This window comes from Salmo trutta, chromosome 2 (assembly GCF_901001165.1).
Source record: "Salmo trutta chromosome 2, fSalTru1.1, whole genome shotgun sequence".
Taxonomy (NCBI): domain Eukaryota; kingdom Metazoa; phylum Chordata; class Actinopteri; order Salmoniformes; family Salmonidae; genus Salmo; species Salmo trutta.
In genome coordinates this window covers 53,453,209-53,479,879 of record NC_042958.1, presented here as the reverse complement: position 1 = coordinate 53,479,879, position 26,671 = coordinate 53,453,209, and the positions used below count along the sequence as shown (strand labels likewise).

The 26,671-nt window shown below is 41.3% G+C and overlaps 2 protein-coding genes and 1 pseudogene across 5 annotated transcripts; 2 read left to right on the top strand and 1 right to left on the bottom strand.

The window, feature by feature from the left end:
- The first annotated feature begins 897 nt into the window (after positions 1-897).
- Positions 898-7,587, top strand: LOC115157258 (ankyrin repeat domain-containing protein 1). 2 transcript variants are annotated; one of them, XM_029705354.1, is made up of 9 exons: positions 898-1,137; positions 4,035-4,181; positions 4,459-4,587; positions 5,118-5,225; positions 5,340-5,438; positions 5,619-5,717; positions 6,114-6,212; positions 6,519-6,617; positions 6,947-7,587. In XM_029705354.1, the coding sequence occupies exons 1-9, from the start codon at positions 1,114-1,116 to the stop codon at positions 7,061-7,063; spliced, it is 921 nt and encodes a 306-aa protein (XP_029561214.1). In that variant the 5' UTR covers positions 898-1,113; the 3' UTR covers positions 7,064-7,587. The 2 variants fall into 2 exon arrangements, with proteins under 2 accessions (XP_029561214.1, XP_029561223.1); XM_029705363.1 differs by lacking the exon at positions 898-1,137 and adding an exon at positions 3,476-3,534.
- Positions 7,588-7,589: 2 nt separating this feature from the next.
- LOC115163201 (ribonuclease P protein subunit p30-like) lies at positions 7,590-11,829 on the bottom strand (annotated as a pseudogene).
- Positions 11,799-24,902, top strand: LOC115157238 (kinesin-like protein KIF20B). Of its 3 annotated transcripts, none has more exons than XM_029705327.1 (26): positions 11,799-11,932; positions 12,203-12,317; positions 12,460-12,549; positions 12,644-12,781; positions 12,884-13,022; positions 13,214-13,398; positions 13,500-13,554; positions 13,702-13,911; positions 14,003-14,186; positions 14,277-14,423; positions 15,203-15,365; positions 15,463-15,720; positions 16,419-16,558; positions 16,654-16,783; positions 16,917-17,115; positions 17,202-17,263; positions 17,365-17,463; positions 17,608-17,728; positions 17,846-18,976; positions 19,108-19,241; positions 19,360-19,521; positions 20,369-20,533; positions 21,309-21,497; positions 24,064-24,129; positions 24,241-24,376; positions 24,478-24,902. In XM_029705327.1, the coding sequence occupies exons 2-26, from the start codon at positions 12,207-12,209 to the stop codon at positions 24,567-24,569; spliced, it is 4,506 nt and encodes a 1,501-aa protein (XP_029561187.1). In that variant the 5' UTR covers positions 11,799-11,932; positions 12,203-12,206; the 3' UTR covers positions 24,570-24,902. The 3 variants fall into 3 exon arrangements, with proteins under 3 accessions (XP_029561187.1, XP_029561201.1, XP_029561193.1); XM_029705333.1 differs by lacking the exon at positions 11,799-11,932 and adding an exon at positions 11,988-12,042; XM_029705341.1 differs by lacking the exon at positions 14,003-14,186 and having other exon boundaries at positions 14,237-14,423.
- Positions 24,903-26,671: the final 1,769 nt, after the last annotated feature.

Below are 26,671 nucleotides of genomic sequence, written 5' to 3'. Positions count from 1 at the left end.
CATATTATTTATAGTTTTATTGTCCTATTCAACATTCCCTATCCAAAAAGTATGCCAACCATGCCAGAGATAGGATTGCCACTTCAGCTAGAGTTTAAAGAACATTAGCTCATGATAAAGTAATTTTTATTGGACAATGTCGGACTTTTCATGTCTGAAAACCTACTTCTGGACTAAAACCTTTTTCAATGGAGATTTTATATTTAAAGTGCTTTTTAGTCCATGTCGAGTAGGCTTCATCTGAGTCTGGGGAACCAGCCCTGTCATTCTAAATCCCATTACCACTATGCTGTACGTTTTTAAACTGGAAGACAGAGCACAGTCTTTATTGATTTAAAAACAACCAAACCTTTAAAATAAATCATTAAATAATTAATAAAATTGCAAACTTTTTTTTACAAGAAACTATTTGCTGCAGTCTCCGAGCAAGAGACCTAACAAACTAACCTGCATAAATAGGTTTAATATTATTTTATTTAGCTTTCGGGTCAAGGGTTTTGTTTCTGTTCTGCTTGCTTGTTATTCCACTCATGCCGTGGCTCATGACTTACAACACTTTTACAACTTGACAACATGAAAATATCTTGTTCACTTGTATGTTGTTCTGAAACTGTATCTCAGTCCTTATGTACGTCGATGTCCTGTCACCCGTTTATGTTGATAGCTCACTCCTGCCCAGGTTACATCTTCAACTACCATCAGATAAACATTATGAAAGAGTGAATTTTTTTCTGTAACAAAAAAAGTATGACACTGTATTAAAAAAGTTAATAAAATTAAAGAAAATAAACAAAAACACTAAGTGGAGATTAAAGATGAGAAATGCAACAAAAAAACATCATAACTTGCCAAATGAGGATGGAGGTAAACAGGAGTGACGTATCTCACGGTTGTTCCAGCATTAGAGGTAAGTGATGAGAGAGGGATGTGATTGGCTGGATGTAGCAGACAGGCTGTAAAGCAATGTTTTCAAGAGGACCAACCTCCCCACAGGAGTAAGATTTTGAGCTGACAGCACAAGAGATCATATCCTCCTCACCTGTCAATACAGGGCTGAACTGAGAAACTATACCAGCAGGTAGAGAGAGACCCTTGCAGGGACAACTTGAGGCCATGGATCCTGCCACTGCAGAAAATGTAAATATACTGTATTCATATAATCAAACAACTTAATAAAACAACTTTGACAATAATGATGTGCAATGTTGGTTGATGATACAATGACAAAATGTTGCTTTACAGCCTGTCAAATCAACCAGCACTGCTGTAAAGGTTCTCAACAGTAGCTGTGAGGGGTTTGGTACAAACATGGATTATAATATCTACTGTATACCAACTGTAATCAAATATGGATACTGATAATATCTATGGCACAACTTGAATGTTGATCTTTAAGCTTTTGGATGTTTTTCTTTTGCCTTTCAGTGTTTGTGGGTCTTATGTTTTTTTTTCTAGCCTGGTCAAATTGAATGGTGAACTCCGAGATCAGGCTGGTTTCACCAGGCTAGTTTTATTTTCATCAGCACGTGTTTAATTATACAACAAGTACTGCGCAAATATTTGTGAAGTTATTATTATAATAGTAATCCAATTGGTTTGTGTTTCATATTTAAAGTTTTCATTGTGATGTATGGTAGGATTAATGATCACTTGATCAGAGAGTAATTGAGGTGCAACCATGTCCCCCCACTGCGCTGTAAACACACGTGCTGTTCATGGTATTACATCAACAGGATAGACTATTCAAGTTCCAATCGATGTGAATCAAACAGGCACTTAGATACAAAACAAGAACAGGTGGAGATTCTAAAATGTTCCCAATCATGGAATCTCACTTCAGTGAAAAGTGAAATAACTATTAGGCCTACTGCACAAAGTTTTAAGAAATAAAACTGAGAGTATCTTTGGGAGCAGGTATCGCAACTATTTTTTTAAAAAAGGGGATGAAGTGCTGTTTGTCCTTTAGAATTAATATGATCTTTAAGAGGCATGCTAGCCCCTGGTATGGTCTTTCCAGACATCGTCAAAGTCCTAATAAAGTAGTCTCTTCTATGTCAGGGCGATAGACACATTTTAAATGTAGATGTAATGGTTACATCTTAATGTTCTGTGTCACTGAGACATATTCTTAGTATAATTAAGACATGCCCGAATACTGCGCCACCCACATTGCTAAAGATAACATTTATGGTGCTATTTATCAATTGGACATGGGAATAAGGTAATTGTGACAGGCTGGATTAGTCCGGTGTAACCATTAAAAATGAGCTATGTTTCACTTGTTCATTTTGAGCTCTACAGCTTAGTGTGTGCTTGTAAAAATACGACAGCTGTCAAACACGTAGCCCATCCATGTGACTCAGTAGAAAGATGTACAAATTACCTCGACTAACCTGTACCCCTGCACATTGACTCGGTACCGGTACCCCCTGTATATAGCCTCGTTATTGTTATTTTATTGTGTTACTTATATATTTTTATTACTTTAGTTTATTTAGTAAATATTTTCTTAACTATTTTCTTCAATCTGCATTGTTGGTTAAGGGCTTGTAAGTAAGCATTTCACGGTAAGGTTGTATTCGTTGTATTCGGCGCATGTGACAAATAACATTTGATTTGATTTATCCCCAGCTCCATTAAAAATAGTTTCAGGGCAGGAGGCTGCTGAGGGGAGAACGGCTCATAATAATGGCCGGAACAGAGGAAATGGAATGGTATCAAACACATGGAAATCATCTATTTGATACCATTCCATCTATTCCGCTCCAGTCATTACCACAAGGCCATTGTCCCCAATTAAGGTGCCACCAACCTCCTGTGAGTTTCAGGTAGTAATAATTTTATTGACCAGTGTCAGTAATGCAATGGTACAGAAATCCAATAAGATAAAAACGACACAGAAAATGCAGTCAGTCCGTCCGTCAGTCAGTAGACCCACTGAGAAACAAACAACTACTCATATCAGTCTGTACATAATATGTCACAGGGTACTAGAACACAGAACACAAGTCATTGATTTGTATAAATAGATGTTTGGATGCTGTAAGCCTACTAAGTCATCCCTTCCTGTCCTGTCTGTGTCGTAGCTGAGGGTTGTAGTTACAGTATGTTCTATGTGGAAGAGGCTACTGGGCCCGGGGCCAGCTGTTGGTGGGAACTGTAAGAGGTGGGAGTGGAAGGCCATTACATGACTGGAGCCTTTGGTCACCGTGCATGACGGCATGCAGTCATAGAGTTGGTTCCGCAATTCAGGTTTCACTTCAATTCCTGGTACTGACTGACAGAGGCGATGGCAGCCAAAGGCATCCGACTCAGTCCCATGGCTTTCTCAGCTCACCCCTTCCTTCTCCCAAACGTGCCAGCCGGGCCGTGACAGGAAACCTTGCCCTGTGGCGGAGCCAGGCGAGACACCCGGGTTAGAACATGATCTCATTGCTTGCCGGCTTCAAACACATATAAGACGTTGAACTGAGGCCTGCAACACAGTTGACACTGACCATTGACTGGGGATTTGAGCTGATGGGTATTCAAAGAGTGGGTCTTTATGTCTTTTTCAAATCAAATCAAATTTTATTCGTCACATACACATATTTAGCAGATGTTATTGCGGGTGTAGCGAAATGCTTGCGTTCCCAGCTCCAACAGTGGAGTGGTATGTAACAATTCCTCTGACAATTCTTCGAAAGCTATCGGCTTTCGTTCCACATTATTTTTTTTATAGTGATCCACAGAATGACCACAGTAGCAAAGAATTTAGGGTTAGAGTCTGCAATTAGGATTTCGGATGTTGGACTGTGTTCATGACACTGAGGTGCAACCTCAACAACTCTGAGATTAACATTAACTTCTACAGTAACAGTTTGAGAACGATAATCACATGAAGACTGAAATTCTCTGTGAAAAGCCTTCTTACACCTGCTGTCAGGTGTATTCTACTCCCTCCCTCTATCACAGATGCCAATGGGCATGGGGTCACAGGACACAGGATTGTCTCAGTTGCTCACATATTCCTAATACAGTGTTTTGTATTCAAGGTTACCGCCAAAAAATGCGAGGGCAACGAGCCTGGAGAAGCGGAGTATTCAGAGGGAGAATACGAGACATCAGTTAACCAGGAGAAACAAGACCTGCGATCTTACAAGGACAGCCTGGCTAACACGGATATCCCCCTGAATTTAAATGTAAGTCGAATACTATCGTAGTATCCTTAGTGCAATGCCAGCGACCTTGTTAAGAGGTTCAGCCCTAATGAGATATGCTTATGTGTTGAATTGACAGACATAAGGTTGCGGTTTGAATCTTGGTTGGGCAACCCTGTGAATTTGCTACAGTAGTTTTGGCACAAGAAGAGTAATCATAAAGATCATGGTACCAAGTATTAAATCCTCAATTGCGAAGCAGCTTTATAGGAGGGCAAGATGTTTAACATCTCTCTACTTGAAATGTTTGATTCTGCAGGTAGACAAATCTGGACATCTGAGGTTAGAGACAATTGATGACCTCCAGAATATTCTGCAACTGAGGAAGTCAAGAAAGAGAGCGAGAAGAGTTCAAGTTCACAAGCCACCACCCCCACCAGAGACTGTGGTAAGACAGGCCTAGTAGCTGAGTAGGATGACTTTAACCATTTGCACATCGTTACAACACATTTGTAATGTCTTTATTCTTTTGGAACTTCTGTCAGTGTAATGTTTACTGTTCATTTTTATTGCTTATTTTACTTTTATATATTATCTACTTCACTTGCTTTGGCAATGTTAAAATATGTTTCCCATGCCAATAAAGCCCTTTGAATTGAATTGATAAAGAATCTAATTTGAGATTTAAGAATAGAGGACATTAATAAGATTTGACCCTTCATAAGAAGACTGATAAATACTAAGTAACTGCTACGTTCAGGGGTGGACAGGAACCAGAAATTGGCCCTGGCACTTCTAACACACTGGCCCATTTTTTCCTTGAGGCACCAATTATTAGTGAAATAATTATAATTTTGTGCAAAAAAACCCCCCAACAAGTTAGACAGGCCCACTGGGCTAAAAATGGACTAGCCCATCTGGCATTTCTGACAGTCCGCCCCTGGCTACATTCAGCTGAATCACCACCTCTCCTTGCAGCCTTATTATGTGAATGAGGAAGATTTCTTCAAGGCCTGCGAAGAGAACAAACTGCCATTGATCGAGAGGTATCTGGAAAAATCGGGAGATATCAACGCTTGTGACAATGTGAGTGTTTAGATAACACCGACCAAGCTGAAGTTTGCCAATGCACCTCAGCTCAGCTGTGTCATCGTGTGTAGTGTGTTATAATGCAATGTCCTCCTTCCTATGCCTTTACAGTTCAGACGCACAGGCCTGCACAGAGCTTGCACACAGGGACACGTGGATGTTGTGAAGAGGCTACTGGAGGCTGGAGCTTCAATTGAGTACAAAGACAAGGTACTTTAATGGAAAAGCTAAAAATAACTGCAGGTCCACTGGAGGCAAGCTCTTGGCAATATATTGCACAGTCTTTGATCCTTTACTGTAAAATCAGTTGGTGTTGATGAGAGAAAGGAACAGAGAAAAACAAGGTGGATTTTTGTATAATGTATAATCCCATTGGTTGCCTTCATTTAGCTGGATGCTACTGCTGTCCACTCTGCCTGCCGAGGAGGAAGCATGTCTGTGTTAGAACTGCTGCTCAACCAAGACGGCAGCTTCTCTGCCAGGGATAAGGTAAGACTACAGAACACAAAGCTAACATGCCACTGTGGGTCAGAACACGCACAAATATGACTAAATGCATCAGGGCCAATGTGATCTCTCATGACAAACCTGGAACTGAGATTAGGTTCAATGTGATTTATCCTTACAGATCTTAATTTGAGCCAGTTTGTTACAGCTGGAAAATAATGTGGATTATAATTCATTTACATTTTTGTAGGGGTTGATACATTTTCCGGAAGAGAAAATGAAGTCTGAAATGTCAGTGGAAAATAGAAACTTCAGAAGCCTTTAAACCTTAAACACACTACAAGTTTGACATTTCCTGGATTGCAGGAAAGTTATCCTGCAACAGGTTGATCAAATGAAGATCTTACATCTGTAAATGTTTCTTTGTTCATTCATTAGCTCCGCAGCACTCCCCTTCATGTTGCAGTGAGAACCGGTCACTATGAATGTGCTGAACAACTAGTCCACTGTGGAGCTGATGTCAATGCCAAAGACAGGGTGAGCTATTCTCATTCAGTGTGGGAATTAATTTGCTCCGATATATATACCTTAGAATCTAATCAGTTCTAATTACATTGGTAACCAGTTTCTAATAGCAATAAGGCACCTTGGGGGTTTGTGGTATATTGCCAATATACCACAGCTAAGGGCTGTATCCAGGCACTCTGTGTTGCGCATAAGAACATCCCAAAGCTGTGGTATATCGGCAATATACCACACCTCCTCGGGCCTTATTGCTTAAGTATGAAACACCAATGTAATGGGTCTTTAACTATGGTTTTGTTTGTTTCTTTTTTTACACAGGAAGGAGATACTCCCATGCACGATGCAGTGAGACTGAACAGATTCAAAATCATCCAACTACTCCTGCTTCATGGAGCCAATCCAAAACTCAAGAATTGTGTAAGTACTTTACTAACATTGACAGCGAACTTGTAACTTCAATCTATAATGTAGTATAGAATGTGGTATTTTGTTTGAAAAATACAATTTAAAAAAAGTGTCTTTGCTTTGTAAGGCTTACAGAGAATCATACTAGTGATAGCAAAAGATGACAGGATTTATCCATGAACACAGTGCCATCTTGTGGTGATGAGTAAGATTTAATCTGAGATCAGAAGAAATACACCCAATATCAAATCACAAGAAAACATCAGTCAAAAGTTATTGCTGTAACATACCACTAACTACTATTGAGATAATAAATACATCTTTGTTTTTCTCCAACACAGGTGGGAAAGTCACCATTGGATAGCACTCTGGAGTGGCAGAGTGGGGCTAAATCGATTCTCAGCAACTTCAAGGATGCAAAAACTCCAGTCAAGTCAAGTAAAGTCTTGTTCAGTTAAATTGCATTTTATACAGGTCGCAACTCACTCAGAATGAGTAGATAACAGCGAAAGATAGCCCAGTTCCTTTGTGCAGAGTAGTTGTCAAAGTGATTATTTATCTGTTGATTAAAGACATACAGCCTCCAAGGTTTCATCATAGAGGAAGAGGCGAAGGGAGAGGATTTACTCAGCCCAAAATCTGTCCGCGTGAGATAAGCCCTCTCCATTGTTAGAGCGGTCATGCGACTATCTTGTCAATAGATCATCTTTGGTTTAATTTACGCTAGGCTGACTTCAAGGACCGGAGTCAATTTTTGTGAACTAGCAGAGGTTACGGCTGGAACTTTGAGATAACTGCATTTGCTCCCAAGGATGTTTGTTTCTTTATAGGCAGCTAATTGGAAGTCTGAAATGCTCAAGGTTGACAAATGAAGTATGGGGGGAAAGAGAAAGTTCAACATTTGGAAAATGTGACTTGCCTTATGACATCAGCATGACTATAGTATACATTCACATTTTAGAAATAAATGACTTTGAATTGATACATTCTTAATTTCTCTTTAATATAAAAAGAAAGTCACAAAGCAATACTGTTCTGCAGAAAGCAAGCCTGTGGCTTCAACCTGGTTTTGTGGTAGTCAGTGAGAATACAGGATTTGAAAATGCTTGTGTGGTGTTAATACACTTCCTGAAGTAACTGCAATGTTTCCACTACATGTTTACCTGTAAATGTATTAAATAGACAGCATTGCCTTTGCCATCTGAATTTGATTCCTTTGTCTAAAAGGAACAAGCATCATCATAGTTGCTAATCCATGACAAACTATATAACCATTGACCTTTAGAAAACAGTCACATTAACACAAATAAGGATATTCATAAAAGGGCATTTACATAAACACATTCTCTATTCATCCAAAAGTATTTTACTTTCTACTATGCTGTCTCAATCTTAGCCCTCTTTGATGCTGAAACATCCTCCTGTCTCTCAGTCAATGGCTGGTCTTTCTTCATAGTGTGTACAATACCCAAGGCAGTCTTTCTTGGTTCTGTAATGACAACACAGTACATTAATTGGTTTTCTTGAGCCACAAATTCTGCTTTGAGACTGATAAACATGGAAAAAATATAGTTTAATGACAGTGTTACATGATAAATTACAAAAAGAACATTCCATAGATGGTTAAACGGGACAGTGAGTAGCCCAAGTGAAGATACCATTTGTGATTTGACACAACATATTCAATTGATCGACCAATAAACAGCAGCCTATTCACCTCCATGTAAGTGGACAGAACGACAATTGGTGGAGATTGCAGATTTGCCATCTCCTTCGGACAGGCCAAAAAGTAGGCCTCTGGGCTTCATTCAGGACAACAGCACTGACACAGGTTGGCCTCATCACACCTGCACAAGTCTGCACTCTATTCTAGTAGCCTACATCAAGTACTGTAGAAAGTAATGTAAGGATACAAGTTGCCAATGTCGTAGGGTCCTCTCAACTCAAGGGGCTGAACAAGGAGGAGGGACACAAAACACATTTACATTAGTAAGGTTCATTTCAGGATGATGTTAACATGCTCAAGGTTCATATGATTGTCATCTAAGAGGGTAAGACAATTTCATTTCTATCTTACCTTTTCTGCCCCACTCGTCACAATTACATTCTACTTGAAAGAAAACATTGCGGTTACACGCACCGTTTGAAAATGGCAGGTGGATTAACAGGTGAACAATGAACCGCGATGAGTGTATTTGTTTACCTTTCCACATCTCCACGAGACTGATGGAATTTGCGATGGTGTGTCTTCTCGTGGTGGAGTCTCGGATTGCAGGTGCGTAACTTATTTCAAAGAACACACCTCTTTCAATTGCCTGACAAGAATAAGTTACATCACTTTTACTATATAAAAAAAAAGGTATCCACTCCAACCAAAAGAAACAAGATGTAAGCGAGTCACCAAATAAGTTGTTATTAAATCAAATACTGACAAATGCCTTGCAAAAGTATTCAGACCCCTTGGATACACAAAATACTCTAATGTCAAAGTGGAAGAAAAATGATATTTAGTATACAACTAAAATATAGTCGTTGCATAAGTATTCAGCTCCCTTGAGTCCATACATGTTAGAAACACTTTTGGCATCGATTACAGCTGTCTTCTTGGGTCTATAAATCCTTAAGAACTTTTCACACCTGGACTGTGCAATATTTGTCCATTATTCTTTTCCTAATTCTAAAAGCTCTGTCAAGATGTTGGGGATCATGGCTACACAGCCATTTTAAATGTCTTGCCATAGATTTTCAAGCAGATAAGTCAAAACTGTAACTTGGCCAGTCAGGAATATTAACAGTCTTCTTGGTAAGCAACTCCAGTGTAGATTTGGCTTTGTGTTGTAGGTTATTGTCCTGCTGAAAGGTGAATTCAACTCCCAGTCTCTGGTGTAAAGCAAACTGAACCAGGTTTTCCTCTAGGATTTTGCCTGTCCTTAACACCACCCCGTTTCTTTTTATCCTGGAAAAACTCCCCAATAGTTGTCGATGTCATGCATACCCATACCATGATGCAGCCACCACCATGTTTGAAAATAAGGAGGCAGTTACTCAGTGATGTGTTGGATTTGCCCCAAACATAAGGCCTTGCATTCAGGCCAAAAAGTGTATTCCTTTGCAATATAACCTTAGTGCCCTTCTTTATGAGGCTTTTGAAGAGCTTCCTGGTCTTTGTAGTTGAATCTGTGCTTGAAATTCAATACTTGACAGAGATATTACAGATGTATTTATGGGGGACAGAGGAAGGGTTAGTCATTCAAAAATCATGTCAACCCCTATTATTTCACAGAGTCCATGTAACTTAATGTGATTTGTTAAGCCACATTTTTATTCCTGAACTAATTTAAGCTTGCCTAAACAAAGGCGATGAATACTGATGCAACGACTACTGTAGTTATGAATTCTTTGTATAAAAAAAATAATAATTCCACTGACTGTATTTTGTGTGTAGATTGTTGACAAAAAAAATAGAAAAATACATCAATTTTAATCCTACTTTGTAAAAATAAAATGAAGAAAACCAAGGGGTGTGAATACTTTTGCAAGGCACTGTATACATACTTACCCCATTTACTGGAGATCTTTTGAAAAAGAAGGGTTGTTTTTCTGTCACTGCTACACAGATGATGTCAACATCGAATGTCATGCAAGCTGCCTATTGAAACAAGTAGAACACCAAAATGAACAGGTCATCCTAACATACATTGTCAGTAGTGGATAATGATATTGAAAAATGTACTTACATGAAACAACTTCTGTTTTAGGATAGACAGCCACTAAGTCATAGGCTTTGTACTCTGCAGTTGGTCTCTGGGAAGGGACAGATGTTATTTGAAAAATCATGCAATATGAATACTGTCAGCAAATGTTTAAACTTCTACTGCACACAGTGTACAAAACCTTAGGAACACCTGCTCATTCCATGACAGACTGACCAACTGAAAGATATGATCCCTTATTGATGTCACCTGTTAAATCCACTTCAATCAGTGTAGATGAAGGAAACAGGTCAAAAAATGATTTTTAAGCCTTGAGACATGGATTGTGTATGTGTGCCATTCAGAGGGTGTATGGGCAAGAAAAGATTTAAGTGCCTTTGAACGGGGTATGGTAGTAGGTGTCAGACGTAGTTTCCCGTGTGTATCAAGAATGGTCCACCACCCAAATCCAGCCAATATGACAACTGTGGGAAGCATTGGAGTCAACATTGGCCAGCATCCCTGTGGAGCGCTTTCAACACCTTGTGTAGAGTCCATGCTCTATGGGCAAAAGAGGTCAACTCAATATTACAAAAGGTGTTCCTAATGTTTTGTACAGTGTATATTGGACTCACAAAGTGTGATGCTCTGAGGCCACAACTGGCAGTCGGTTAAAAACCTTGATTGTTCTGGATTTACCCTGTGCAAAAAAAGAGCAGATATATTTAGTTATTATCCCAATGCATGGAGAAATGTGATAGCTATCATCATGAAAAAGTATTACCTTATATATCAACATTACTATTACTCCACACTACCTGCACTACTGGAAATGTGTCATACAGCTCTGAGACACATTTTGGGTTGCCAATTCCCTGTAAACATAAGCAAACAAATGTTAGTAACAAAGGTGAGGACAGCTCTCTTGACTTGGTGAGTTATAAAACAGGGAACACCGACCCTACCTGTTTCTTTTGTTGCAAATCAACCACATAATTGATGGCAACTGTGGAGTATCCAACTGAAACATGAAAACATTACAGTACTTGATTAGCGAATCAATCAAGACATCTTTCAGCTAGTTCTGGTCCATCGTACGACGACATAGTGAGGGTTGCCTCAAGCGATAAACTAGCGCGTAGACGTTAGCAAAGACGAATCTGAAGTTAGCGTAAGCTTAACAGTTTTGCAAATGAGAACAAGATAAAACATAGCTCGTTACGGTGAGCTGCTAGCTAGCTAACATAACGTTAGCCAGGCAGTCATGGTCTTCTTTATGCATTAAGGTTTGTGTTAGTTAAACAGTTATCCAAATGTGAAAAAGATCCAACATAGTTACGGGTCGCTGCTGTTGCAATAACATTCTGAAGTCGTTTTTTATCGGTTGTGTAGCTAATATTCAAATCCATAAACACCAAGCCATGTTTCCATGTGTATAATTTTAAACTCGCATGTCGACAGTGAGTTAATCGAAATGCCTTATGGGATATGTCGTTTTTGGTATTTCCGCATCTGGTTGTTGGCTGCAGCATGCTGTCTGATTGGTCCAGTTTGAAAATTAGACCGGTCAGGTTGTTTGGAACCAGATCGAGAGGACTGTCAATCAATGTTTGTGTGAATAAAAATACATAGACCGTGAGTTATTATAGTATTTCAACGTTTTAGAAGTATAGCTACAAAAGATAGATGCATAACCTTTTGACTCTCTAAGCCAACGCGTTCTGTCGTCTTTCCAGTGACGCAACGTTAGTTAGCTAGCTTAGCTAACGGCTAACCTTTAGCTAGCTTATTAAACTTTTATTTGTCACATACACATGTTTAGCAGATGTTATTGCGGGTGTAGCGAAATGCTTGTATCAAAAGAGTAAAGGACATCATAAACAATGTGAAATGTCTGTCTTTTAGAGTGATGGATACGTGTTTGGACAAGAAACCGGAGAAAGTGGGACCGATTGTGGTTGAGGATTTGAGAAAGAACTTGTTTGCTGATTTTTGTGCAATTCCATCTGCTATGCCAAAGGTTTGTTTCTTGATGTGACGAGTTAACTTGGGTCATTTTTTGTTATTAGATATGTGCTATATAGCTAGATGTAGTAATTTGTTTCATAGCTTCATCTTTTAACTAAATCCCAATAAAATGCTGTCTACTTATCTGCCTACAGGATTCTGTATTATTTGAGAAAGAGCATCTGCGTGTCTACCTCAGGATACGTCCCTTTACCACAGAAGAGAATGAAAGTGGTGAATCTCAGGTATTTTCCCATGACACACATTCAGTCTACTAAGGAGCATTATGATTGATCCGAATGCTCTGTTACATACTCCTTTTGCTCCGTTTGAATCCAGGAATGTGTCACCATGGAGCCACCAGACACCGTTTTACTCAGGGCACCTAGGACCCGTTTATCAAACAGACGACAAACCAGTCACTCAGACGGTGACAAACCAGTCTCTCAGACAGCCCAACGATTTCAGTTCACTCAGGTAAGGCCTTCTCTGGCTGTTTGATTAGTAGCTATTTGTAAAGATGTACTTTTTCTAAGAAATTAGTGTGGACATTTTTCTTTACCCACCCACCCTTGCCAGGTGTATGGCCCTGACACTACACAGAGGCAGATGTTTGATGGCACAGTGAAACATCTGGTAAGGGATGTTCTAGAAGGAGGGAATTCTATTGTCTTCACATATGGAGTCACCAACGCTGGGAAGACATTCACATTCCTCGGTCAGAATCTATTGAAAAATTATTATTATTATTATAATTATATATTTTTTTGCATGTTTCCAATGTGCACTTTGACCTCTGTTTCATACCTGATGCTCACCACAATAAAACAATTGTGTGACAGATACAGCTTCATGTTAAACACTTTTGGCATTGTGCCTTTTTAACCCTTAATCTATTTTTACTTCCAGGCCCTGAGAGTGATGGTGGAATTTTACCAAGGTCTTTGAACGTAATCTTCAACAGCATTGAGGGCAGAGTCTACACGCGGAACGACGTCAAACCACATCGATGCAGAGACTTCACCAGGCTCACAAAGTTCCAGCAGGATGAAGAAACTACACATAAGCTAAACCTCTTGAGACTGTCAAAGGAGGTGAGGTTTACCAGTAAAACCTCAAGCACAGTGCCCACTTTGTTTTCTCTCTGAAATGTACATGAGTCTGACTACTTTCTTTCCGTCTTTCTTTTCTTCAGAGTGGTTTTCTGAAAAGTACGATGAGCTCCACTTGCAGGTCAACGATACTGGAGGGTAAGAAACTTGTTTCAGGCTTTGAATATGTTAAGTACAGCAGCTATGTATTTTGAGAATTGTTTGATACTCAATTTGACACCAAATAAACATCTTAATTGATACACTGTTGTTATATCAATGTAAGATTTGCTGTCTGATTGACAGGTTCCTCCTTAAGCGACGTCAGTGATCAGGGGGAAGGAGACAGTTTCTGCCTGGATGTGGACTCCCACACTAAATACTCTGTGTGGGTGTCCTTCTGTGAAATCTACAATGAGAATATCCACAACCTACTGGAGCCCATTCCTAATGTCTCACATAGGAGAACTGTCCTTCGGCTGTCCCAGGACATCAAAGGCAACACCTTTGTGAAAGGTAATATCACTTTGATTGAATATGTGAGGTATTAGTCTAGATGCTATGGGATTTCAGTTCATACAGAACATACACATGGTTTCTCTTGTAGCTCTAAAGTGGGTTCAAGTAAACAATTTCGAGGAGGCGTACAAAGTCATGAAGATTGGAAAGAAGAACCAGAGTTTCTCCTGCACGAAGCTCAACAACGTCTCCAGCAGAAGCCATAGCATATTCTCCATTCGGATCTTGCGTATTGAAGATGTTGGTGTACCCAGAGTCCACACAATTAGCGAGTACGTGACCAAGTTATTCTGTGTTTTTTTCCTCCCCTGCTCTTCTCCAGTTTGTCCTGTTTTTATTCATGGTTGTGTGTTATGTCTAAGGTTGTCGTTGTGTGATCTGGCTGGATCGGAGAGATGTGGAAGGACTCAGAATAAAGGAGTGCAACTAAAAGAGGCTGGCAACATCAACACCTCATTGCTGGTTCTGGGCAAATGCATCAACACTCTGAGGCTCAACCAACAAGCCAAGTGAGTATTTGACCTGTGTAGAGATTTATGCTTTTACACACACTGACTGCGTGTTTGTTTCTAATAAACCAATATAATGCTCCTTTTATGTACCGTAAATTCCGGACTATAAGCCGCAACTTTTTTCCCAGGCTTTGAACCTCACGGCTTAAACAATGACGCGGCTAATATATGGATTTTTCCCGCTTTCCATTTTTTTTCTCCAAAAAAACACATTTTGTGACGTGCTCAGTTTTTTGGCGGCATGAAGCATTCATTAGACCAATGAAATTGCCGAACGGGTTAAGGTCAAACAACTTTTTTGTTTACTGTTTAGATTAAATCGAGTGCTCTCAAACTTCTCATCATTCTGATTACGGTAGTCATTTTGTCACCCTCATCATGGCAAAGACACGGAGAAATGCATATGATGCAGCTTTCAAGTTGAAGGCGATTGATCTGGCTGTTGGAAAAGGAAATAGAGCTGCTGCACGGGAGCTTGGTCTTAATGAGTCGAGGATAAGACGTTGGAAACAGCAGCGTGAGGAATTGACTCAGTGCAAAAAGACAACTAAAGCTTACTGCTCATTTTTTATTTTTGTTACAAGCCGTGTTTCGTTAAAGCCTGTGTAAAGTTCATTTGTTTCAATGTACCGGTAGGCACCTGCGGCTTATAGACATGTGCGGCTTATTTATGTTGAAAATAAAAAAAAATTTAAATTCAGTGGGTGCGGCTTATACTTATATTATATGGCTTAGGTGCGCTTAATAGTCCGGAAATTACGGTACATATCTTCCAGGTTCCGACAACATGTGCCCTTCAGAGAGAGCATGCTCACACACTACCTCCAGGGCTTTTTCTCTGGTAGAGGGAAAGCCTGCATGATCGTCAACATCAACCAATGCGCCTCCATGTACGACGAGACGCTCAACGTCCTCAAGTTCTCCGCTGTCGCCCAAAAGGTCAGTCGGTGGAGCTTTATAAGGAAGCGTGAGCTTGTGGTTGGTAATATAGGTGGGACAAAATGCTCATTTATCATATTTCTTTATGGCCTCTCAGGTGGTGGTCCTCAACATCAAACCAGTCCTTGCCATTGCCCCAAAGATATCTGCCAGAGAGGTGTCCCTCATCAACAATGCTGACTGCAAAGACCTGTGGAGTAGGAGGAAGAGCTCCATGGTGGCTTGGGAAACCACTCTGGAGGATTTGCAGGAAGATGAGGATGATGAAGAGGAAAGTTGTGATGAGGGAATGGCAGAGGAAACCATTCTTGAGGCGAGAGAAGAGGACAAGATGGCACTTGAGGACTTCAACAATGTATGTTTTGTCCATATTCAATATTTTATTTTATTTCACCTTTATTTAACCAGGTAGGCAAGTTGAGAACAAGTTCTCATTTACAATTGCGACCTGGCCAAGATAAAGCAAAGCAGTTCGACACATACAACAACACAGAGTTACACATGGAGTAAAACAAACATACAGTCAATAATACAGTAGAAAAATAAGTCTATATACAATGTGAGCAAATGAGGTGAGATAAGGGAGGTAAAGGCAAAAAAGGCCATGGTGGCAAAGTAAATACAATATAGCAAGTAAAATACTGGAATGGTAGATTTGTAGTGGAAGAAAGTGCAAAGTAGAAATAGAAATAATGGGGTGCAAAGGAGCAAAATAAATAAATACAGTAGGGGAAGAGGTAGTTGTTTGGGCTAAATTATAGATGGGCTATATACAGGTGCAGTGATCTGACAGCTGGTGCTTAAAGCTAGTGAGGGAGATAAGTGTTTCCAGTTTCAGAGATTTTTGTAGTTCGTTCCAGTCATTGGCAGCAGAGAACTGGAAGGAGAGACGGCCAAAGGAGGAATTGGCTTTGGGGGTGACCAGAGAGATATACCTGCTGGAGTGCGTGCTATATGTTGATATACTAATTAATTTTCACTGACTGTTAAAGATTTACCTGTTAAAGATTTTTACTGACTGTTAAAGATTTTGATTTTGTTTTGTATTTTAAGGGCCAGCTTGCTCTGGTGGAGGAACTAAAGGAGAAGCTTCTGAAGGAGGAAGCTGAGAAATTGGCTTTGGAGTCTCATATCCGTGAAGAGGTCACCATCGAGTTCATGGAGCTATTCTCCAAAATGGAAAGTGATTACAAGTAAGTAGCCATTGCATTTCCCTCTCTTTAAAAGAGCTGTCAATCTTAGCTGTTGTCTGTAAATGCATTGACTGAACAATGTTTTTGTCTTGCAGCGAGCGTCTTGTGAAAGAGAGGGAGATCACCGAGGACAGAGTGGACAAGAGGTTGGAAATCCTGAAAAATTTAGTCTGCAAGAGTGTCAGCGAGTGTGCAAGTGTCACTGGTGACAAGGAAACAACAAAGGTAAGTCTCATTCAGATCACAGGTCATAATATCAGATTTGGCAGAAAATACAACTTCACCACTAACATCCTTACCTGTTCTTGTTTAAATAGCATGATGAGTTTAGTTCTGATATCTTTGTTTTCCATCACAGGAGGATAAGGTAGGGCTTTTGGAGGGGATCGTTGACACTATGCGAGACGACCTAGCTAGAATCAGGAGGGATGCGGAGGCTGCACAGACCTGTCTGGTGGACCTGCCTGAGTCTCCTGGCACTGTGGCCAGCCTGAGGAAGCAAGTGGACGACTTATCAGAGGAGCTCCTCAAGACGCAACTCAACCTCAAAACCAATGGTATGTATAGTATGTCTCACTTACTGGGATTTGATCATGATAAATATTCTGTATTTAGCTCAAGTGTGTTTTCCTTCTGTTTACAGAAATGGCCAAAATGAGCATTGAAATGAAACCATTGTGCGGGCAGCTAGAGGAAGCGAAGGAGGTAAGCCTGGCTTGATATTGATGTCTGATGTCTTTCGTTGCATATGAGCACTGAATGAAAGGTTGGGTTAGACTTGATGGTTTTCCATATTTTGATTGCAGAAGTTTGAGGCCTTAATGGAAATCTGCCATGAGAAACACAACGTGATAACCAAGCTGCAGGAAGCAATGGACCAGAATAGTGAGGCTTCAACTAGGGATGTAAGTAAATGATGTCATACATGCACCTGCATTAATGGCATATGTGGGGTTGCTTTGTTATCAGTCCAAGTGTATGTAGTATGATCCATCACAGAACCTCTGTATATGATAATATGCATTCCCTTTCACTGTTTTTGTCAACAGAGGGCCTTGGTTGACTCCATCAAAGAGGAGATCCTGAGCTTGAAACAGAACTGTAAATGTCCCAGTTCTGAGGAGGGCAGAAAACTGGAAGACCTTGATGATCAGCCAGCCCTGAAGAAAGGTAGTCCCCCCCAAAAATATGAAAAGGGTTTCATCTTGTATCGGGATAATGGTCCTTATGTTTCCATTTACTTATAGAGTTCTGTATCTGTCTGACCTTCTCCTTTACTCTCTCCAGGGAGTCTTGAGGTCGAGCGTCTCATTCTGGCAGACGAGTTGGAGAAACTCCAGGTGGAATGTCGTCAAAAAGACATGACTATTTCACAGCTAAAAGAAGAAAACGAGGCGACGGTTCAGAAGTTGGAGACGGTCAAAGGTGAGATAAAAAGAAAGAACGAAGTCGCTGAAGAGCTCAAACGTGAGAAGGTTTCATTCGAACAGACTGTCCAGAAGCTCAGCGACGATCTGGAGGAGCAGACTGATTGTTGTGAAGCTGTTATGGCCTCGCTGGAGAAAGAGAGGAAAGAGACAGCCAGGCTCTCCAAAGACAACAAAGCTCTGGTCAACGGCATCTTCCAGTCCCAGCAGACATCACAGAAAGTGGAGTCTTCGGTGAAAACTCACCAAACAGAACTTACCGAACAGACTGAGAGGTCTGCCAAGCTTCCAGAGGAGCTAGAAGCAGCCAGAGCACTCTTGAAGGGTCTTAAAGACAAATCCAACGAAAAATACGAAACCATTGAATCCTTGACTTTGGAAACAGAACGACTCCGGAAGGATGCGGAGGAACTGAAGGTCTCTTCTGCACAGAGGAACAACTCCAAGTTCCATGACACCATAGATGCCATGAAGAGGGAATGTGAGATTGTGGTGGAGAAGTCGGTTCAGAAGAGCCAGCGGATAGCTGACCTGGAGCAGGAGCTCAACCAGGTCAGAGAGCAGCTCTCTGGACAGGAACTCTGCAACCAGCTAGAGACACAGCGATTGGAGGCCCAATTCAACCTACAGGGCTACGAATTAGAGAACGGGGCTTACAATGAAATTATGAAAAGTTACGCCGACCTCAAAAAGGTGGCAGGCCACCAGAAGGAGCAAATCGTGGACCTGCAGGTGCAGGCCTCTGGAGGCAGCTCTGAGAGGGTTGCCGAGTTGGAGAAGCAGCTGGCTGAGATGGAGGCCCAGTGCAGTGCTCTGCAAGAGAGACTAGAAGAGGCTCAACGGATGCTGAAGGAGGTGGAGAGTCATGGAAAGTCCAAGGAAAAGGTGATTGAAGACATGCGTCTTGCACTGACAGTGCAGGACAGGACACAAACCGAACAAGAGCGGATTCTGGAAGCCAAGATGAAAGAGATTGAAGCTTTAAGTGAAGGTGAGTGGTCACATACTTTTGTAGAATCTCTCTCCCCCCCCCCCCCCCCCCCCCCCCATTGATTTAATCGTGTATCTTCATTCAGAAACATTAAGTGGATTTGGCAGTAATGTCTAAATTTTGGATTTAAGAGCTGACAAGTTTGAAGGACGGCTGCCTACAGAAAAACACGAATGGTGCTAAGTCCTCTCATGTCCTCAACGACTGTCCCGGCCAGTGCGAGAACGTGAAGTTGGAATGTCAGCGGACCGAAGAGAGCTTGATGGTAAGATCACTACTCGACGTCCTTCCTGAAACTCCAGCCATTTACGTTTCCGTCTGAAATGTGACGGTGTACGCACACGTGGTGAGGAAAGTAACCATTCCTTTTGATATTCTCCTAGCCGTCTAATGAACAGTATGAGTCGGAGAGGTGGCTTGAAGAGAAGGCCATTCTGATGAAGGTAGCCAATGGGCCAGAGGAGGAGAAGAGCCCGTGCCTGGCCCTGGAGTTGTTGAGAGGGTGTTCAGAAGAGCTCCGCTGTAGCCAGCTGCAGACTGAAGAAGTAAATGGGATCATTCTGACTCTGAATAATAAACACATTCGAACTGCTGGTCTTGTAATGGCGTCTCTGGGTCAAAGGCAGTATTTACCAGAGTTTCTGAGTGCGAGGCAGTGAATGTGCAGCGGGAACTTCCTTTGATGAAATGAGAACAGAATAGGGTCACAGAAATAGCATTTTGGAGTTTCTGTGACGTAGTCCAGTATTTATTAGAACACTGGAAACGTTTTACCTCATCACTTAAATTCGATTAGCTTTTTTGTAGTTTTTTTTTTGTAGGTGTTATCCAATTGGTCGTTAGTGTTGTCCCATCGCTGCAACTCCCGTATGGACTTGGGAGAGGTGAAGGTCGAGTGCCGTGCGTCTTCCAAAACACAACCCAACCAAGCCGCACTGCTTCTTGACACAACGCAGGTTTAACCCGGAAGCCAGCCGCACCAATGTGTCGGAGGAAACACCGTACACCTGGTGACCGTGTCATCCCGGCCGGCCAAACCCTCCCCTAACCCGGGCGACGCTGGATCAATTGTGTTTCGCCTCATAGGTCTCCCGGTGGCGGCCGGCTGCGACACAGCCTGGTATCGAGCCAGGATCTGTAGTGACACAGCTAGAACTGTGATGCCTTAGACCGCTGCACCACTCGGGAGGCCCTAGTCGCATGATCTTTGATCCATCTGATGTAGTGTAGAGACCTCTTCAGCAGAATATTACCAGCCTATGTCTTATCACATTCTTCCAACTAAATGATATGTAGTTGCAGGGAAAGCTGGTGTAAGTTCAGACAGGCGCATTGACAGTATGTCTCACCATAAGGACTGTCGGCCTCTAATGCTAATGTTTCTGTTTTCAGGAGACCTTGCCAAAGCAGCCCTCTGAGAAAGAAGAGAGCAGGGAGGAGAGTGGCTCTCTGGTCGAGGCCCTCAAATTAGAGATGCAGAAACTCCAGGAGAGGAAAGCAGACAAAGAGAGCAAGCTCAGGGAGCTCAGGGAGCACGCCAACTTCCAAACACAAGAGGTCAGTATAGATCAGAGAATCATTGAGCTGCTTCCCATTCTGGGTGGTTGACTGTTTCCTTGTCATTCTTCAGCCACAACATCAGGGATAGACTCATCCAGAGCCTAAATGTAACTTTTTGGTCCACCAGCCACTTTGGCAGATATATGTGTATATATATATATATTTTTTTTTTACCTTACCGTGAAATGCTTACCGACAAAATAAATGTAATCTGAAAGTAACACAAGATCTTTACATAACAATAACGAGGCTATATACAGGGGGTACCGGTACCGAGTCAGTGTGCGGGGCTAAAGGTTAGAGGTAATTTATAAAGTGACTATGCATAGATAATAAACAGCGAGTAGCAGAAGTGTAAAAACAAAGGGAGGGGGGTCAATGTAAATAGTCCAGGTGGCCATTTGATTAATTGTTCCTTTGGTCCTAGTCTCAGCGCTTCACGTGCGTAAGCACAGCCCACAGCCAGGCAGTGTTGCAGCACGAGGCAGAAAGACTTTGAAAACAGCTACTGCAGCATTTATTTTGCTATAAATGTGATCATACTTGACTTTTTATTCACAAATGCGAGTGAAGTGCTCACAATGTGGAGCCCTGACCACCCACCAATGTGGCTGGTGAAATAGACATCTTACCTGCTCATTCAAAAATCTCCTAGCATTTGGCGGGTGTTCATTTTAGCCCCTGGACTCATCCCAATATGGGTGTAAAAAGAACATTCATATTTTCGATTTTGTGGTCTGTGTGTATAATGTTGGCCTGTCTGTCTGGGCAGGAACTGGACTTCTCGGAGGTGTCCACAGACGGCAGCCGAGAGCGTCGCTTCCCCAAACCAGAGGTGGAGATCCAATTCACCACTCTGCAACCCAACAAGCTGAACATCCGGAGGCAGGGAGAGGACAAGTCTGTGACTGGCAAAATCACCCGCTCAGCCAGGAAGAGAAAGAGCAACGAGATGGAGAAGGTACAGATCAGATCAAAGTGTGTGTTTGATAACAGAGAGAAGATCTGAAAATAAGGTCCAGTAGATCTCAAATTAATTTGACTGAAAACCATAACATTGCATATCTCTTGAATCTCATTACACTTCCTCAAAATGTAGACATGGAAAGCCTGGGGTTGCCCTGCATTTTAGTATTTTGTTTGTGCTTGTGAGAGGATGAGAACATCTCAACAGACTGGGTATTACCCAGGAGAACCCAGCCCTTCCAGAGAGCAAGCAGCAGATGCACAACAAACACGACAGTGATCACCTTTACATGCACACAGTATTCCAGAGAGTAGCTAATTTCCCAGTTAAGGTCTTATTCAGGATAAGGTGTTAACATGCACCTACTCTTACAGCATCTACTCTTCCTGGTGTCCAAACAGGTTTATAACAACAACAACTTAACCACCTACATCAGGGGTGTGGAACGTATGGCCAGATCCGGCCCGTGCGGGGGTGCAATCCGGCCCGTTGGTAGTTTGAGAAAAAAAATAAACATCTATGTATTTTAAAATGACAACAAACCGAAACTGTAGGAATGATAATGGACCTGCATTCGTACAGTTTTTTTGTTGTTGTCCAGCTCGCTAATAATCACTGAATTGAAAGCTACAACAACAAAAACAAACGTTTTGATGGATAGGAAATATAACCAATTTTCCGTGCGGCCCTCCGGACCTCGTTGAAGACCGAATGCGGGGCCCCCTGGGCAAAATGAGTTTGACACCCCTGGCCTACATCATAAACAAAACAACGCATCATACAATAAGTTATTACATCACTACGCTGTCACTACAAATCTGCAATATAAAATGTACAATATTACAATGTGTTTGTCTTTTTACAGTCCGCATTGTACCATGAGGTGTTTTATCAGTGTTTTTAAGTCTGATTTTACTGCTAGCTTGAGTTACTTGATGTGGAAGAGTTCCATATAGTCTATAATTAGAAACATGCAGCTTCCCTTCTGTCATTACTTGATGATCAAGAATACAAAATAAAGCCTTGCTCACCAGAATGTCATAAATCAATAGAATGAATGCATCAACAATCTAGTTGACATCGGTAAAGTTGTCTTAAATTTATGTTTCTCTCGCAGAGCAAAAACATTTAGGTACCGGGGAGATGTTTCCGTGCAAAAATGTCCAAATTACATCGGTTTGTTGACCAGTTTTAAGGAAATGAAAAGCTGTGAAAACTATTTGGCATGTTTCTGGTAGTATTTCAGTTTGTCTTCGATGCTTAACTTTCTGGTTGAATTTTTTTTTATATATATATATTTTTTTTTACGTCAGCTTTTATGATGGTAACATTTTTTTGGCCTACACAACACAGTCCCTAAGCGTGCATTTGCATTTTCCCACGGTGAAAGAAGGAAATCATATTTCTCAAATTAACATTTGGTCTCTAATTTTACTGCAAGAAGCACTTAATTCTGCAGGAGTTAATATTATCAGAGGCATACAGTCCGTTCCACATTAGAGTTACTATTCCAACTATTACTGTTTCTATCTGAACTTCAAAGGTGGTACTATGTGATACTGAGACTGCGAAACAAAGTGAACTGGAGAAGATGTTCACATGCCACACTATCCCGTCTAAGATCAGCATTTCCCAAGCATCTTAATCGGGTTTCTCAAAACCAGGATACGAGCTTATTTGAGTTATTTTAAACAGGATATGATGTTCCTATGCGTTGACTCAAACGGAATACTTGAGAAATCCTGAATAATAATGAGATATTGGCGTGCATGTAAACCTGGTCAATGTCTCTCCTCTCTCGCTGCACTGAGAATCTGAGAAACGACCTAAAAGCACCCTTCTCTGTTCAGCAGGATTAAGTTATGCCATAGAAGCAAGAGTAATGTCAACAGATAATGGATTTATAAACAGTTGTGAGAACCTGGAAAACTACAGGCGCAATCCCTTGAGTCCCTTCACATTCCAGTCTCGTGACAGATTGGATAGTATTTCAAGGTCCTGGTTGCAATTCCTCCTTTTTATAAGTTATTTTTTAAAAAACTATAACCGCAATTCCACGGTAACTGAATGATGCTGAGACTTTTTCACTTTTTATTTTTGTTTCCTTTAACTAGGCAAGTCAGTTAAGAACAAATTCTTATTTACAATGACGGCCTACACCGGCCAAACTCGGACGACGCTGTGCCAATTGTGCGCCGCCCTATGGGACTCCCAATCACAGCCGGTTGTGATACAGCCTGGATTCAAACCAGGTTGTCTGTAGTGACGCCTCTAGCACTGAGATGCAGTGTCTTAGACCACTGCGCCACTTGGGAGCCCAAGTGTGGGTCAAATGTATGTCAAACAATGGAATTGCCCATAACACAGATTTAACCAGATCCCTTTGAAATTAAGATCTCAATTATGCTATACATTCATCAAAGGACTGCATCATTCTGACTTGATTGCCTGACGAATTGAGCCCTTCATTGTAATACAACAATGTGTGTGTATGTGTGTGTGTGTCAAGTTTTAGTGTGTGTCCTCTCACAAATTCTAAAATGGTCTCTCTGTGCCTCAGGACCCTGTGGAAAGTGAAAACAAAAATAATATAAAGTTGAGGAGGGACAACAGAGTGAACATACAGGTAAGAAGAGAATCTAGACCAACATTTAAATATGTTACAACTTTGAGCTTCGTCATAACTCATTTGAAAGCCGCTAGTAAAGGTCATCCTGTGTGTACGTCATGTCGACAGTCGCCGACCGTGCTCTGTGTAAAAGCAGACCAGAAGAAGCAACAGACCCCAGCAAGTCTGAAATGCAAAAAGGATGGAACCCTCCAGAAGATTGGAGACTTCATCCAGAGTTCCCCAAGTCTGCTCGGAAGCAAAGGTTAGCAAGACTTGGCTGTTCTCCTTCACTGATGTCAGTGTACTGCACACACATCAGACATTCAGCCAAAATGTTATTCTATTTTATAACTCTCTCCATAGCTAAGACAATTATGGGGATTGTAAGTGGAAGACCTACAGAGCGAGAGAAAGACACAGCAGTGAAACCGAAGAGGACCAAGAGGAAACTGTAGAAGACCGACATCTCCTCCCCTTTGGACATCCCATCTCATCTGGTGAGTGACAACTGAGTGGGACTTGGCCTCCTTTCACATTCTGTTTGAAAACCTGGGAAAGTTCTCCTCAGACGACAATAAAAGGGACTAGAATATGGTGGAGTGCAGATAGGAACTAGTGACATGTAGGCACTTAATAAATATTTCACGTAGGTGGAGCTCCAAACAGGTTGTGCCTCAAAAAAAATTCCCCACTTGCAACAAGCTAGCTAGCATAAGATACAAATAAGTAGCACTGGCTTCTAAAACTCTGCCTGACATGGTAGGAAAAGCAGACAAACTAAGGAAAAACAAGGAAATGCCTCTCCTGAGGGGAAATGTAATAGCTAATCAAATGTGAGCATTGACAGCCAGGGTTTCCAATCAAACGCAAAATACAAGTTTTCCATATTTCTAATATTCGTGTCAACAAGATAAGATTTGGAAGGATGGCCTCGTGAGACTAGGTGGGACTTGGATAGTTTGCTCTTTTAATGTGAAAATATTAAGATTAATTGGACATGGATTGTGTCAAATCTTTTTCTATTTAGGTGGTATTAACAAACCACTGGTGCGGGCTAACATTGGGTTGTTTTGTTCTTATGTTGCAGATCCTTGGTCTTGATCAATATGAGAGAGAAAGCAACTGTTAGCAACCGTTATGCCTCATTATCAAGAGGCAGCTAAGGTCGAGAACAGCAAGGACATGATTACAAACTTGGTCAAAAGTGGCTGAGTTTATTTCTCTCTCTCTATCTATCTATCTATCTATCTATCTATCTATCTATCTATCTATCTATCTATATAATTATTTTTTTTACCTCTTTTGGAAATCAGTGTATTGGTTTTCTAACAACCTATGTATGTGAATATTGTCATTTTGTTTCTCATTTTCCATTATGTTTGAGAGAAAAAAAACAGAATTGTGCTTTTTAGAATAAATTATTTTTAGACTGACTAATAAAGTGTACACACTACAGGGAACATGGCAAATGCCATACGTTTTTGTCATTGTACATTGGCGATGCAGCCTGTGATCAGAGAGCAGTACACATGGGACACATTGGAGGATAGAGTAGGCGTGGTTTAATCCTGCTCGACTGGGGCCAAGAGAATGTCATGGTCATGGCCACCCAGGTGTGGCTGTCATCTAAGGAGAGTGATACATTTCAACTCTCGCCCCTGACAGGTCCCACTCACAGCCAGTCGGGTTCAGCCTCCGGTGGACAATTAATGGGACATTGGCCAGTGTTTGTCTGTCATTGCTGTTGTCATTGAAAACATGTTTCCAATGATGAAATGCTATTTATTCTCTGCAATACTTGGCTGTTTTTTGTCAGCTTGTCCCCTTGCGTGTTGGGTTTGATGTGCTTCTTGAAATCTTGAGCCTCCTTGGCAGTGGAAAACGTGTGTGTTGTGTTCTGGAAGGTCAAGGTGACTTTTGATGGGTGGATGAAGCTGCTGCTCAGGTTTAGCTTGCATAGTTGGGATCTCACCATGTTGTAGGTTACCCTCTGTTTTAGCAATTTTGGCACTCAGGTCTGGGTAAGTGCTGATCCTCTTCCCTGCATATTTTGTAGGTCAGACCTCCAGATTCTGCTGCAAGGCAAACAATTTGTCTCTTGACTTCAAAGCTCTGGATCCATACAATCATACAGCCAGAGCCATTGCAGATTTGACCGGTGCGGTGCGCAATGTTAATCAGCGGCATGGGAACCAACTTCTCCAGCCGAACAGCTCATAGAAAAGATTGCTCATGAAGGAAGTTGAGTTGCCCGCTTCCACACCAATTTCAAGTTCTGTGACCCGCACATTGAATTTACAGGAATTATTTTAGAGTGATTCCGTTTTCTCTTTTAGGAGTTTGACTATCTTTTCCAACTTAGCTTGTGCTGTTTCCAGGTCATGGAGTCACACCTCTGTTGGATTGGCTCTCTCCTCCAGACTTTCCACTTTGGTTGAATAGGGATCAACTTTAGCAGTGAGCACTACCAATAATTAATTTACCGGTTTTAATTGTAAATTGAGGGCAGAGGTAATCAATCTCCTTACCAACTATCTCGGATAGTAGCGAGTAGCGA